The 16,470-nt window shown below is 37.3% G+C and overlaps 1 protein-coding gene across 15 annotated transcripts; it reads right to left on the reverse strand.

Annotated features, from left to right (window-relative positions):
* Nucleotides 1-1,947: 1,947 nt before the first annotated feature.
* Nucleotides 1,948-16,228, reverse strand: mcm2 (minichromosome maintenance complex component 2). 15 transcript variants are annotated; one of them, XR_007896882.1, is made up of 17 exons: nt 16,162-16,228; nt 15,127-15,314; nt 14,828-14,994; nt 14,467-14,739; nt 14,154-14,373; nt 12,239-12,446; nt 11,941-12,075; nt 10,144-10,335; nt 9,930-10,023; nt 9,560-9,810; nt 7,639-7,765; nt 7,295-7,407; nt 6,962-7,204; nt 6,623-6,805; nt 4,561-4,716; nt 3,136-4,455; nt 1,948-2,918 (listed from the first exon to the last, which is right to left on the reverse strand). XR_007896882.1 is itself a non-coding variant. In XM_051695356.1 (16 exons), exons 1-16 carry the CDS (start codon nt 16,165-16,167, stop codon nt 4,345-4,347), a joined length of 2,667 nt encoding a protein of 888 aa, XP_051551316.1. In that variant the 5' UTR covers nt 16,168-16,228; the 3' UTR covers nt 1,948-4,344. The 15 variants fall into 15 exon arrangements, 1 of the variants encoding a protein (XP_051551316.1); XR_007896881.1 differs by having other exon boundaries at nt 1,948-2,980; XR_007896875.1 differs by having other exon boundaries at nt 1,948-3,042.
* Nucleotides 16,229-16,470: the final 242 nt, after the last annotated feature.

The raw sequence follows: 16,470 nt of genomic DNA on the forward strand, positions 1-16,470 counted from the left end.
GTTCTTTTTAACTTGACACGGTGTTTAAATGGTGCCGGTCCTGCGCGAGGCATGGTGCAAATGTCAAAGGCATTCATCCAGCATGTGTTTAAACAATGGAAAAACAGAACAGACGCGCGCAAAAACATGTTCGGTGTGAACGGCCCTTAACTCGTCTGTTCGCGTGTCTGTGAGTGAGAGCGCGTGCGCAAAACAAGTTCGGTAAGCCTGTTTATTTTTTATTCATTAATTACAAACCCGAACCAGACCCCGAAGTCCTACTTGAAAAACTGAACCGAACCCGGCCCGGGTCAGGTTGCAGACCTCTAGTCAGGAACGAGGCTGTATGGGATAAACGTACAGCTGACTGTTCAATCAAACCGTTCAATTGGTTGTACCATCTTAACAATCAAAATCACGTCTAATTACAATCCATGTCGTTTTGCTTCCCAGTCTCAGATAGTGTAACGGAAGCCAGCAGGTACTTGATAGCTGTGCGTTATGTGTAAACCTCACTAGCGACTGACGCTACAGGCTGTAGCCTTTAGCCTCCTTGTTAGCGCGCTGAATCCTGTTCAGAGTGGGTCGAGCAGTACTGGTTACAGTGGTGCCGTGACCCGGATGGGAGTGAGGTTTAGGGGGGGTGAGTGTAACGGAAGCCAGCTGTGCGGTATGTGTAATCCTCACTCCCCTGGCCTCAAGAGGCGCACTAGCGACTGACGCTACAGGCTGCAGCCTTTAGCCTCCTTGTTAGCGTGCCCGCCTTCCACGCTGGTTCGAATCCCATTTGGAGCGGGTCAAACAAGACCGGTTACAATAGCACACCCAGATACAGTGCCGGTAATCTACGCAAGTTGAATAGAGCTCCCGATCCATCAGGGGACCCCCACACTGTTCAAAACATTATAAGTAGACCAGTATTGGTATTTCTTGTCATGAAAATATAACCATAACAGTAATGTGTGTGCGTGTGTGTGTATGTATATATATATATATATATATACACACACACACATACATACAAACATACACACACACTCAGTGACCACTTTATACGGTACACCTAATTATTCATGCGATTATCTAATCAGCCAATTGTGTGGCGGCATTGCAATGCATAAAATCATGCAGATAAGGGTCAGGAGCTTCAGTTAATGTTCACATCAACCATCAGAATCTGGGAAAAATGTGATCTCAGTAATTTGGACCGTGGCATGATTGTTGGTGCCAGATGGGTTGGTTTGAGTATTTCTGTAACTGCGGATCTCCTGGGATTTTCACACACAACAATCTCTAGAATTTATTCAGAATGGTGCCAAAAACAAAAAACATCCAGTGAGCGGCAATTCTGTGAACTGAAAACGCCTTGTTGATGAGAGAGGTCAACCGAGAATGGCCAGACTGGTTTGAGCTGAAAGGCAACGGTTATGGAGGCTACAGCCTCAGCTTTCTGATCTTGGCTGACAGAAGTGGAACCCGGCGTGGTCTTCTGCTGTTGCAGCCCATCCACCTCAAGTTTCAACATGTTGCTGGAGGCAGAGATGGTATTCTGCTACAATTGTACAGAGGGGTTATCGGAGTTACCATAGCCTTTCTGGCAGCTCAAAACTTTGCATTATTAAGGTGTACAGGTGTACCTTATAAAGTGGTCACTGAGTGTATGTTTTAGAATGTAATAAAAGCACATACCTGTTAGCTACTGCAGGCTCTGCTGAATATGTGATGTCAATGCTTCAATAAACAATATCCATTAGAACTTTCAGTCCAAAGTTTGCATGTTAAAATAGTGATGGATACTCACGTTTACTTCAGATTTCTTGAGAATTTTTTTCTTCATGTTTTCCTGTAAATTTTGCAATCGGAAAAAAGGTGTAAAAGCAACTTTCTAGTTTTAAGTTGAAACTTCACTTGCGGTGTAGATTGGGTGTAGCATTCCTAGCAGCAATCATTTCAAACAAACATTCCTACACATAGCTTTATTTTATTGCTCTAAACAAAAACAGTACAAAAACAGAAATCACAATTTATCTTTTTTTACAGCAACTATTTCATTTAATGCGGAGTACTTCTGCATTTAAGACACCAAAGGTTGAAAAACAACGTCATGTCACATGACTAAGTTGCCAATAACAGGGTTCGTACAGATGCTTCAGTTAAATTCAAGGACTTTAAGCACATTTTTATTTGTTTTCAAGGACTATACTCGAGATGTCATTAAAACAAATTATTTTTGTTAATTTTAAATAATATTTTAACCATACAGTTAATTTATTTTGATAAAACACCACTTATTACAAGTACAACATATCTCAATGAGCATCTTTAACTACATATCTCAGTAACAATTCTTGGTTCACTCATGATGAAATTGATGTGCACTTGTAGGGTGCTTCCTTAAAACGCACTTTGCTCTCCAACAATAGTGAATAACTGGGTCTGTAAACAGTAGTCCATATGACTCATGTGACTGTGTTCCATGTTTTCTAAAGTCACACAACAGATTTATGTGAAGAACTGACCCAAACTGCAAATGGGACATTCTCAAAACATTTTGACTTTCCAACTTACAAAATATTGAAATTTTCCATTCAGTTCAGTTTTTGTCCATAAACACTGAGGGTAAACATTTTGTAACATGCTGACATTATTTTTATTCATAAAGGACAACTTGGCTGTTGTTCTTTCTTTGATTATTTAATTTTGTTACACGAACGAAGCAAATTAACACTAATGAGGGTTAAATGGGGTACAACACCACATATTGAGGGTTAAATGGGGTACAACACATTTTGAGGGTTCAATGGGGTACAACACCACATTTTGAGGGTTCAATGGGGTACAACACCACATTGAGGGTTCAGTGGGGTACACCACCACATTTTGAGGGTTCAATGGTGTACAACACCACATTTTGAGGGTTCATTGGGGTACAACACCAACTTTTGAGGGTTCAATGGTGTACAACACCAACTTTTGAGGGTTCAATGGGGTACAACACCAACTTTTGAGTGTTCAATGGGGTACAACACCAACTTTTGAGGGTTCAATGGGGTACAACACCAACTTTTGAGGGTTCAATGGGGTACAACACCACATTTTGAGGGTTCAATGGGGTACAACACCAACTTTTGAGGGTTCAATGGGGTACAACACCACATTTTGAGGGTTCATTGGGGTACAACACCAAATATTTTTGTGTGAAAATATTAGTTAAAATGTGAATTAATATCTTTTTAACATACTGGGAAAGATCACTACATATTTAAGCAGCCTCTGAACTTTGAAACATAAAAAAAAAAAAAGGTTTTAACATTTGATAACACCAATGCCATGAACTCAAGGGACAAACAATCTTTTTAAAATTATTATTAATTTTGTTTTGCTTTTTTGCACACATGCTTATATTAAAAATAAGTACAAAATAAACACATAAATAACTTTACATGTCATAGAAGTGGTGTACCAGATGAAGGGGACAAGTTTTTTTTTTTTTTTTTCAGGCAATTGACAATTTCAAATATATTTTCTGAAAAAAGTGCAAAACAGAGTCAAGTCATTTCATATTATTAAATGTTAGGTTATAGAATGATATCATTTACTTTTTTAGCTATTTAAAAGCTTTTTTCATGACTAAAAAATGTCAAGGGACATGTTTGTCAACATATTTAGATACTGACACAAATGTTGTGAGAAATAACCTACTGTGAGACACAAAGCTGTCTTGACACAAAGAGGCTCTAGACGACTCACAGAACTGAATCTTCCATTGATCTGCCTTTAAATCTCAGAACGTTTTACATCTCATCTCATTTTTTCACTCTGGAGAGTAAATTGTAATTAAAACTGATAGTTGCAAGGATTCATACTTGTTTAATCCGCCACAGCAGCATCTATAAAACGTATTTTTAAACTCCTCCAGTAATACTTGACTGTGATTGGCCCATTCTGAACAGCGCTGCCAAAAGTAACAGGTGTCACGTGACAGCCGTCTATGCACTTCAGCAGTGGTCTAGTGGTCTGTCGTCGTGTTTTTCCGAAAATAAATACATTTCATTTATTACATGATTGAAGCAACGTATTTTAAGATTTTCTATAATTCAAGAACTTTTTTAGCACCTCTTGGTAAAAATGGCTATTTTCAAGGGTTTTCCAGGACTTCAATTCGAAAAAGCCAAATTCAAGCACCTTGAATGTACCCTGTATTAAGAATAGTTCACTAGAACCGTAATGAATACGGTAATGAATATTTGAAAACCATTAAATCCATGTTACGAACCGGCTGCTCCAACAACCACATCAATTATATACAAGTCCTGGAGATTCTGGACAACTCCTTTGGTTTGCAAACAAATCCAGAACAGTTCCCTAGAACTGCAGAACAATGAGCTTTTTCTTGGCGTCATGGGAGAATTTGTTCGAGTGGAACACTTCGCTGTCGTAAAACGTGGACAGGCTGTGGATGTTGATTTGTCTGGCCTGAAAACAAACAAGGGGTTGTTACAATTCACGTTCACGACATGTGTAAAACGTACGCAATTCGTTAATTACAAGGACTTTAATTTATACGTAGCCAGTTGTTACCTTGTCCACCAGGTCTTTTTCTGCGATCTCGATGTTGTCCTGTTGAGCTCCGTAACGACTGCGCTGATACGCGACCTGTTCCGAAACCAGCTGCTTCAGGATAAAGAGTAACAGCTCGTTGTTGTCCCGTCTGAAGGCCAGATAACGTGCAAACGTCTACAGAAATATGGGGGAGGTCAATGTGGGTCAATGACATGATGCACATTTTTTTTAGTCCAGATCTATTCAATTACTCGAAAATACATGAAAAATGCAATTTGCAAAAAAACAATTACTTCAATACACCTCTTCTGTGATGAACATGTTTTCAATTTCTGAGTTCAACGTCATTTTGCTATTTTTTTCTGGGGCTTAAATAAAAAATGTCATGTGGTGTAACCGTCCATAGACCGTAAAAAAGTTTAATTAAAGCTGAAATTCTTGGGGGGAAAATGGAAACAACTGTGTTTTAAAAATAGAAAAACTTTCATCCTGCGTCATGTGGTGCGACCAACATTTATTTAGCCATTTAGGTTGTTTATGTTGGCTACAGGTAGACCGATGCATTGGTTTTACCGATTAATCAGTGCCGATAGTTGCCAATAGTTTTAATCTAGTGAATGTACCTAAATACTTAAATATAGAGGATTGTAATGGAGCCAAGTTTCCGTCATTTCAAAATAAGTGTGTATTCCAGGCTTGTTTATAGTTAAGTCTCGCGTAATGCACCAAATCTTCATTTTTCAGGTTATTATTGAAATTTTGGTTGCGCAATAAACTGCTGGTATTTTATTCATTTTTGACTCTTGTTGTGTCAATGTCTGTGCCCGTCATAGTAAATCAATTTGAAAAAATATCAGCCGATTAATCGGTTATCTGCCTTTTCCATTACCTTAGATATCGGTATCGGCAAAATCCACTATCGGTCGACCTTTAATGTTGACTCAAAAAGTTAAACAAAAAAAGTCCAATATTTTCACATTTTTACAAAAATCTTTGCTCAGGAAATATGGCGTAACCTTGAAAAAAAACCTCGATATTCTTGACTCAAAAATTAGTTTGAAAACTTTTGAATTTAATGATTAAGTTGTGTACACTCGCGTGTATTCAAAGTACTTCAATACTTTTTACTATGACATTAGTGAAGTTATTAAATTATAATTTCTTCGTAGAAATTGCGACAAATGTTTCTCAAAATTACGAAACCAAATTTAAAACAAAGATTACATTTCTACGGACTTCACACATGTTTTAAACTAGATTTTAAAAAGATATCTAAAATCCGCCTTTTCACTGCATCCGTCAAACGACATACAATAGACCGGAAGTCATTCATTTACAATGGAGAGTCGCATGGGGGCTGCGTGAGGTTCCGACCATCTCCGGATGCGACATTTTCGGATCCGATTTGAGCCTCAGCTGCGTTAAAATATTTCAACTCGTGCGACTAGACTGCATGCGTACGCCCGACCGGAAGTGATGTATTCATGCAAAACTATCAACGCAAATTGAGAAATATCAACAGATTTTGTCCTAAATGTTTTTCTAAACGCCTGCTACTTCTGCTAAGTCAGAAATAATTTTTTACCTTGCAAAGATCACAAAAAGCTTTCGGAATTACAGTAATCATGTGATTAAATGTGTACACGCCATTTATTTCTGCACACGCGTCCAGGGCGTGCTGAGTGACTCAAGCCAGGTCTCCTAAGCAACCAAATTGGCCCGGTTGCTAGGGAGGGTAGAGTCACATGGGGTAACCTCCTCGTGGTCGTGATTAGTGGTTCTCGCTCTCAGTGGGGTGTGTGGTAAGTTGTGTGTGGATCGTGGAGAGGAGCATGAGCTTCCACATGCTGCGAGTCTCCGCGGTGTCATGCACAACGAGCCACGTGATAAGATGCGCGGATTGATGGTCTCAAAAGCGGAGGCAACTGAGACTTGTCCTCCGCCACCCGGATTGAGGTGAGTAACCACGCCACCACGAGGACCTACTAAGTAGTAGGAATTGGGCATTCCAAATTGCGTAGAAAGTAAAAAATCAGTATCGGTCACAAAAAAAACAAACTCATCTCCATCCGTAACTCACCTTCCTCATGCTCCTCATCACACTAAACTTCTGCGTGTCGATGAAGCTCTCCAGCATCACCCGGATGGCCATGTTCACGTCGTCCTCCAGCACGTAATCCCGCAGGTGCATGCGAGCGTGAGCCTCCGCCATGCGGATCATCGACTCTATGTGACGCACAGTGATTGGGATACTGCCTGTAGCCTGCAAGAGAAAAGATATACGACTCGCTTAACTGAGATAAAATTGGCAACGTAACGTCAACATAGCCTTAAAAAAATAAATAAAGAGTTGTTGGTCAAAAACACGTTTTCGGTTTATTTTCCTCAGAAACTCGTCTTGAATATCGTCGATTCTCACCATGGACTCTTTTCGAAGCTCGCTGTATATTCGGGCCACTTTATCTTGGTCCATCTGATTGAGTTTGGGCCGCACGCGCTCTTTGGCGTAGATGATGTACTTCCTGAGCAGCTCTTGAGGAATGGGTGGGACATCAAAGGTGTTGGGCAGCACCACTTCTTCCAGTCCGGCCACACCCCCTTCCTTGTTGCTAGGGTGATGTTTGATGTGGCTGCCCACCACGAAACGAGCCAGCATCTCGTCCTGCACACATTGTATGGTGGAATTATCAGCAAAACTCGAGTAAGAAATAAAAGCAAATATTTTGATATCGATCCAGCTCTAAATACTGACCTGCACAGGATCGACTGTGTCTCTTACGATGCACAAAACATCAAATCGAGAAATGATGGGCTCAGTCAGGTCCACATTTTCAGAGAACGTGAGCGATGGATCGTATCTCCCACCTTGAAAAATGAAGTTTTAGAAGAAACATGAATACCTCCAAAAAGTATTTCTGAAAGTTTTCCATCTATAAGTAATTAAGAAGCAGACTGTTCTAGACTGTGGATTAACATGCTGAGTTTCATAATTCTTATGATAAAACTTGGTGTCCATGGTGAAATTAAAGTTATGACCCTCATTTAGACATTCAGCACATTTCATTAAACTGTTCCGTCACTTCTCTAAAAACGCACCGATGGGATTGGCGGCGGCGATGACAGTGCAGCGCGCCTGCAGCGATGTGACGATACCAGCTTTAGATATGGAGATGCTCTGCTGCTCCATGGCCTCATGGATGCTGGTCCTGTCCTGATCGTTCATCTAAAGAACACAGAAAAACACACTGTTGTACTTCACTGACACAGTGAGAACTAAAAAACAATCCAGGTCACATCAGTGAGAAACAAAGATAAAAAACAGAAGCATCAAGAGGTTTTGCAGATTTGTGACATTTTCATGACATAAGCATTTTTTGAGCCCAAATTGTCATTACCATAATCAGAATTTTCCTCACACTAAAAGTTGATTCTCTTTAGATTCTCGCTGTAATAAAATAATTTTACTTTATAATTATATTGTGTGTGTATGTATTATATTTTTATAAATTATAAAAAATTATATTAGTATTGTTAATAGAATAGACTAGTACATTTTAAAATATTCTTTTGTATATAAAATTATATATACTGTTTTCACTATTTTTATAAAAATGTAATATTCCAAAATATAAAATATAATTTTATTGTATAATTAATAGTATAGACGACTGAACTTAAAATGTAAAAATATTTATTATATGCCTATTTTTATAAAAATCTCATGTATTTTAAAATATAAAATATAATTTTAATTTTATAGTAAAATAGTCTACAGACTAGTAAACTTAAAATATAAAAATTATTACATAACTTTTTATATAAAAATATGTATTTTTGAATTTAATATAAATGTTATAGTATAATAATGGCATACAGACTAGTAAACTTAATTTTTTTTAGATATTGTATATAAATATATATCATACATATTTAATATAAGTGTTTTTATAGTGTAATTAATAGTATACAGAGTAGTAAACTTATTATAAAAATATATTATACATTATATATGACTATTTTTTTTATAAATAATACAATATTAAATTTTATATTATATATGCCTATTTTTATAAAAATCTCATGTATTTTAAAATATAAAATATAATTAAAATTTTATAGTAAAATAGTCTGCAGACTAGTAAACTTCAAATATAAATATTATTATAAAACTTTTTTTATACTGTATAAAATATACATTTTTATAATTTATAGTATAATAACGGCATACAGACTAGTAAACTTAAAATATATATATTTTTAGATATTGTATATAAATATATATTTTAAAATATAAAATATTATTTTATAGTATAATTAATAGTATAGAGAAAAGTAAACTTAAAATATGCAAATATATTATATACATATATCATGACTTTTTAAATAGAAATATATTTTAAAATATAAAATTATAAAAATATTATACATTATGACTTTTTCAACATCATACGTATTTTAAAATACAATATAAATTTTATAGTATAATAGTATACAGACTAAACCTAAAATCGAACTATTATATATATATATATATATATATATATATATATATTACTTTTTATAAAAATAGCATATTTTAAAATATAAAGTATAATTTTATAGTATCATTAATAGTATACATATATATATATATATATATATATATATATATATATATATATACACACACACATATTTTTATATATATATATTAGTTTTTAAATTGCATTACAGGGAGTTTTTTCTTTCTTTTTTCATTTCAGTAATGTGGTTTTGTGAGGTAAACGTAGGCAATTGTCCTACAAAAATAGCCTTCATTATTTTTAAGCAAAACTTCCAATTTGCTTGATTACTGATATGAAATAAATGACCCTCACATGTTTTGACAGGTTTCGCGAGATTCACCTAAAAGAGAAACTTTAGTTTTTGCATAAAACTTGTATTTTGGTACTCAAACATACTGCCATAAAGCTTCAAAGGTCTTTAAAGCCACAGCCTGCTCAAAACTCAACACATTCCTCAAACTCATCTAACTCACTTTATCAAACTCATCGATGAGACAGACGCCTCTATCCGCCAGCACCAGCGCTCCGGCCTCCAGCGTCCACTCGCGGCTCACCGGGTGACGCTGCACATAAGCGGTCAGACCCACAGCGGAAGCGCCCTGACCCGTGGAGAAGACCGCACGGCTCGCCACCTTCTCCACGTACTTCAGGAACTGAGATTTAGCTGTGCCTGGATCTCCGCACAGGAGGACGTTAATATCGCCGCGCACCTTGTGCTTTCCACCTGTAGAGGGCGACAGAGAAACCAGTGAGGGACACACGTTTTCGTTCACTTGTGCCGCTAGCGTCAACAAGTCTTGAAGAGACTAAATCGTGATAATACTAGGGTGTAAATCAGTATACCTGGATTCTTGGGCTCGCCGCCGAACAGAGCGAGCGCCAGACCGCGTTTAATATCTTCATGCCCATAGATCGAAGGACCAATACTGGCGAAAATCTGTGAAGGAGAACAAACTTTAATCTGAAGTTAAGAGTCATTCATATATATTCTGACCCTTGAGTCAATGTGATGACACCTGGTGAGTCTCTGGTTTGAAGGTATACGTGTATCACTCACTCTTTCTCCGATGCGTTCGTCTTTGGACAGAGCTACGATGGCCTTGACGTCTTCGTCTGTGAGCTCTGCCACGGCCACACCCTCATCCTTACGAGCAATGTGATTGGCCAGGATTACAGTAGCAAAGACGGGGAAGCCATTGGCCATGTTCAGAGAGCCATCATAGTTGTTGTGGTAGATTCCCGTCAGCTCCTTGAAAACAAGTCAGAATTTACACATTTATAAATATTATAATTTTAACACAGCAAATGATACACTAATGATTTATTATTATTATTATTATTATTATTATTATAAGTATTTTATTTTCAATTATGTGTATTCTCTTAATTTTGTGATATCAATACAATGATTTACACTTAAAAAAAAAGTTAAAATAAAAGCTTTGGCATATTTTATTTTGAATTATAAATTAATATTTTAGCGATATATATATATATATATATACACACAATGATTAAATAAATCAAAAGCTTTGAAATACATTCAGGTCAAAACTGAAACAATTGAGGGGGCATATTTTATTTTAAAATATATATTTGAATATTATCATGTTTATATAGTGATAAAAATTACATTTTAAAAGAAGCTGATATAAAAATCATTGAGTAGGCATTTTTAATTTCATATTTCAATATTATTCGAATTACGATACAGTGATATAAACAAATTGATTTACAATTTTGTTTTTATAAAGCCCATATTAGTGAAAGCGCTTAAGTCTAAATTGAAACATTTCAGGGACCATATTTTAAATTAAATATTAGCTACATTTTAATATATTGATATAAATACTATGATATAAAATTTTTAAAAAGCTCAATTTTTTTTTAAATTTAATATTTGAAAATTATTTACATTTTAAATATTGTGATATACGAGTATTGACGTTGACTATCACCCCTGGAGTCGCGAGTTCGAATCCCAGGGCGTGCTGAGTGACTCCAGCCGGGTCTCCAAGCAACCAAATTGACCCGGTTGCTAGGGAGGGTAGAGTCACATGGGGTAACCTCCTCGTGGTCGCTATAATGTGGTTTTCGCTCTCAATGGGGCACGTGGTGAGTTGTGCGTGGATGCCGCGGAGAATAGCGTGAAGCCTCCACACGCGCTACGTCTCTGCGTTAACACGCTCAACAAGCCACGTGATAAGATGCACGGATTGACGGTCTCAGACGCGGAGGCAACTGAGATTCGTCCTCCGCCACCCGGATTGAGGCGAGTCACTACGCCACCACGAGGACTTAAGAGCGCATTGGGAATTGGGCATTCCAAATTGGGGGAGAAAATCATAAAAATAAAAAGTGATACACTCAATTTTATTATTTAAAACTTTAGAAAAAGTGATATTAAAAAAAAGCATTTGAGGCAGCATGTATTATTTTAAATATTTGAATTTAATTTGAATACTGATACAGTGATATATGATATAAATAAAAGCTTTGAAATATTTTCAGGTCCAAATTGAAACATTTGAGCGGTTATTTCTTTAATGATATATTTAAATATTATTTTCATTTTATAATAGTGATATAAAGAGAATGATTTACAATTTTAAAACATTCGAGGAATATTTTATTTGAGTTTAATATTAATTGATATCGCAGTATAATAAATATTTAAAACAGGTCCAAATTGAACTATTTGATGAGCAAATTTGGTTTTAATATTAATTAGAATAGTTTGACATTAGACAATAGTGTGGATACAATTACGATAACTAAACAAAGAAGGCTGATAGAAATGATCAACTGGACAGTATTTGTTTAATACTGCACTCATTAGGGTCTGTAAACTCACAATCTTGTCTCCTGGTTTGCAGGTGTCCACTAAGTCGGCCAGCAGTATGGCGTCTTTGGAACGAGGCAGGCGGCCCGCAGCGACTTTCCCAGGACTCTCCTGAATGGTGATACGCTGGTAGTTCTGATATACAGTCTGTGCAACGGAAGAATATGAGTTATGCTGCTGGTCCACTATGAGCACATTTTCATAACTACATAAGAATCTTAGGCAAACCATCTAATATTTATTTGTTATTACTAAATAAAATGCACAAATACATTTATGAATAACTTCTACATTCACATCGCTTATGTACCTGTTCCATATTTATCTCAAATGGGCCGAGGGACTGACACTCCGGACAGGAGCCGGGCTTCACTTCCTGGTTTTGGGACTGGAAGAATGGACCCAGGATGAAGTTACACTTGTTACAGTTGTATTTGACCATACCGAGCTGCGGTAAAACTCCCGTACAACTGGTCACAACGCCGCTGGTGCGGATCAACTGATTCAGGTGAAGCTGTCTAGACGGGAATGAAAAGAAAAATGTGTATTTTAGTTTGTTAAAACTGAAATGTAAGAGAGAGATTACTTTGAACAAAGTGGTATTAAAGGGACTTTCACGAAGGAGAGACGCTTAAAATGTGAGTTGTGTAGTTTGATTTGCTTGAATTAGTTCTTTTAAACAGTTCATTTAAAAAAAAAAATGGTGTGAACAACTTAATGATTGACTTGAGTCAAAACCATTAAAAAAAATAATCAGCATTTTTCATGCTTACATTTTTTTTTAATAATATTGTGATTTATGGGGCAGCTCAGCGAGTATTGACGCTGACTATCACACCTGGAGTCACGAGTTCGAATCCAGGGCGTGCTGAGTGACACCAGCCAGGTCTCCTAAGCAACCAAATTGGCCCGGTTGCTATGGTGGGTAGAGTAACATGGGGTAACCTCCTCGTGGTCACTATGATTTGGTTCTCGCTCTTGGTGGGGCGCGTGGTGTGTTGTGCATGGATGCCGCGGAGAATAGCGAAGCCTCCACACGCACTAGGTTTCCACGGTAACATGCTCAACAAGCCACATGATAAGATGCGCGGATTGACAATCTCGGACACGGAGGCAACTGAGATTCGTCCTCCGCCACCCGGATTGAGGTGAGTCACTACGCCACCACAAGGACTTAGAGCGCATTGGGAATCGGGCATTCCAAATTGGGGAGAAAAACAACAAAAAAACAAAAATAATAATAACAATAATATTGTCATTTATGATGATGCATGGTTATAGTGGTGCATATGAGTTCGATTTATAAGCGTGAATCTTTTTTTTTTTTATTAAATGTCCGTTCAATTAATAGCGTAAACAATCCAACGATTCACTCAAGACTCAAAAATAATCACCATTTTATGCTTTAATTTAAAAATATATACATATATATAAACATTTGTGGGTGCATATTGTGATTTATTATGATGCGTGGTTATACTGGTGTAAGTTTGATTTATTTGCTTACGTCAGTGCTTTTTCAACTGTCCGTTCAATGAATCTGTTCAAAACAGCAATTTGCTCATGTCATGATGCAAAAATAATCACCAGGTGGCATTTTTCAATCTTTAGTAAAAATACTTGTAGGTAAATATTGCAATTTATTATGAGTCAGTTCTTATGAACTGCCATTTAATTAATGGTGTAAAAATACAACGACTCATTCACGTCAACACTCAAAAATGATCACCATGTGGCACGTTTCATGCTTTAAAATTAGGATGCATGGTTATATTGGTGCATAGAAGTTCGATTCATTCACACCCAATTCACAAATTCACTCACGTCAACATTCAAACATTCACCATGTGGCATTTTTCAAAAACATTTTATAGTAAAAATACTTGTGCATAAATATCGCCTGTTCGAATCAATGTCTGTTCAATTAATGGTATAAAACACTTCAATGATTCACTTACAAAAAGAATGACCATTTATCTTTTTGGTAAAAATACATGTGGGTAAAAATGGCCATTTATGGTTATTTTGGTGTGTATAAGTTTGATTTATTTGCTTGAAGCAGTACTTTTCAACTGTTCCCGTTTAATTAACCTGTTCAAAACACCAGTTCAACTATTCACTCAAATCATGACTCAAATTATCACCATGTGGCATTTTTTATGCTCTACAATCTTGTGGAGAAATGTTGACATTTATTAATGCAAAAGCAGTGAAATCGTTTGTACCTGAGCGATCGAAGTTCCTCAATCAATGGCAGGTTACCGATGCGAACGTGAATTTCATGTGCAATACGGTCGTATTTGGGGTACATGGCCAGCACGACTTCCTTCGCCGCTTCGTCAAAGATCTTCAACATTTCCGTAGGCGCCTCCGGCAGGAAATACGCCAACACATGCTCCCTGGACGCCAACTCCTCATAGTTCACCAACAAACTCTCCTTATTTTCTAAAAAAAAAAATAAAAAAATGGCAAAATATTAACAAAACCACAAAATTACGGTTTTCGCATTATGACCGTCTACATTCGTCCCTCACGCACCTTTGCACATGTCGCTGATGCGCTCTTTGAAGACGTTGTGTCCGTGCTCGTCCACGTGTGTCCGCAGGAAGTTCTTGAAGCGGTGGTAGATCTCCAGTCGAGGTGCCGCCATGGAAACCCACTCTCTGACTGTGTGACCCTTCATGTCTTCCAGGTTCTCGATACTTTCGATCATCTCTTCATCCTCGCCTTCCGCCATGACGCCTTCAGCTGCCATCTCCGCCAGACGCCGACGCCTCTTCGTGGGCCGTTCATCGTCTTCATCTTCACTGTCTGTCCATCGCAGAAATGTAAACGGGGTAAATAACAGTGCAGAGATACTGGAATGAAGCATGATATTTACAATGACTCCAACGCTCACCGTAGAGGAGTCCACGTCCGATGCGTCCCAGGCCTTGTTCTCTGTCTCGCCGTCTCATGGCCTCTTCGGCGGCCGCGCGAGCGCCAGGAGAGAGCTCACTGAGATCTTCATCCTCATCCAAGCCCTCGTCTTCATATCGGTCCAGTTCAGGGATGGCACGGTAGTCCCTGTAATGATAAAAGCAACATTTTTTAATGATGAACTGGTTAATAAACACTTTCACTTTGTTGAAACTCACCAATATCATGTCAACAAAAAGTCTTCTAATTTACACATACTAAAGACAAGTTCTCTCTCACCTCTCCATCCCATCGCCGATCAGCTCCTCTCCATCTCCATCCTCCACTTCTTCAGGAACGTTCTCACCCAGCAGCCCCTCGGACTCGTCCTCAAATGGGGGCAAATCTCGGCCAGGGCTGGAGGTCAGGTCGCCCCGCCGGGAGCCGCGACTGGGACTAGTGGCCATGTGAAACGATTCTGATGAATCCTGTTTGAAGACAAAGAGAGACACTTCATTATCTTAAATGCCAGGGTACAGCACATAACTTACCTCTAGTACACTGACTATATTGAGTTTCCTTTGTATATTACAGATTGTAAATATTGCATACTTTGTTATTATGCAAAACATACCATGCATTTATTATATATAATCAGTACAATACAGTACTCTCTATCTATAAGCACATTATACTTAAGTCTATGCAACATTATTTTTTGCATTGTCCCAGTCCAATAAATATGAATAGTGTTGTCAGAGCAGAGGAAATACCCTGTCTGTTCCCTGATGTCAATGTAAACAGTTCATAAAATACAGTATTTGGCCAAATGCAACTAAACTAGAGTGATGAATTAATTCAATAATTGCATTTTTTTTGTTAAATCTGTGCTGGTTTACATCAAATAGCCATAACATGTGCTCTACTAACATGCAGTGCAACTGTTAAACAAAAAAACGAGTTCTACCCACATGGGACCTTTCAGACTGACTTTTATGAACGATTATATGACACATATGCCATTACAAAACTTTTGGCACTTGATTTTAGAGGAGAAAAACAAACAAAACCAAAGGCCTACCATATTTACATGATTTGATGGCATTTTATTCAATCATTAAATGGTTTGTAAGTGACGTAAAGTTGTAACACATTTGAAATTCGACACATAATCGCGTTATTCGTGGAACATAGTTAAATATATCTTCAAAGTTCAACATAACCTGTCATTTTGGCCACATTTTATACAAAACAGAACACGTTTGCAAAAGTTTCATCATACATTCACTTCTGTACTATGTTTGTATTCTATAAGTTGTACACAAATTCACTTACCGCCATTGTTTTACGTCCGAACTGAACAGCAGCTCGCGTGTAGACTGTTTTCCCGGGAAGACTGACTTTTCGCGCGAAATGCCCCACGTGACTTCAAAGCGCGCGAAACCTAATTAATATGTAATGAGTGCGAAAGTCTGAGCGCTATGATTGGTCCTATAGCACCAGCGTTGGGCGTAATTCATTACTGTAACTAAATTACTGCTTCATTGAAAAAAGTAAAGTAAGGGATTACTCTTAATTTTTCAGTAATTTAATTAGGCAAGGCAAGTTTAAGTTAATTTAATTACAGTTACTTCTGATGTAATT

The sequence above is a fragment of the Myxocyprinus asiaticus genome, chromosome 50, assembly GCF_019703515.2.
Source record: "Myxocyprinus asiaticus isolate MX2 ecotype Aquarium Trade chromosome 50, UBuf_Myxa_2, whole genome shotgun sequence".
In the NCBI taxonomy this organism is placed as follows: Eukaryota; Metazoa; Chordata; class Actinopteri; order Cypriniformes; family Catostomidae; genus Myxocyprinus; species Myxocyprinus asiaticus.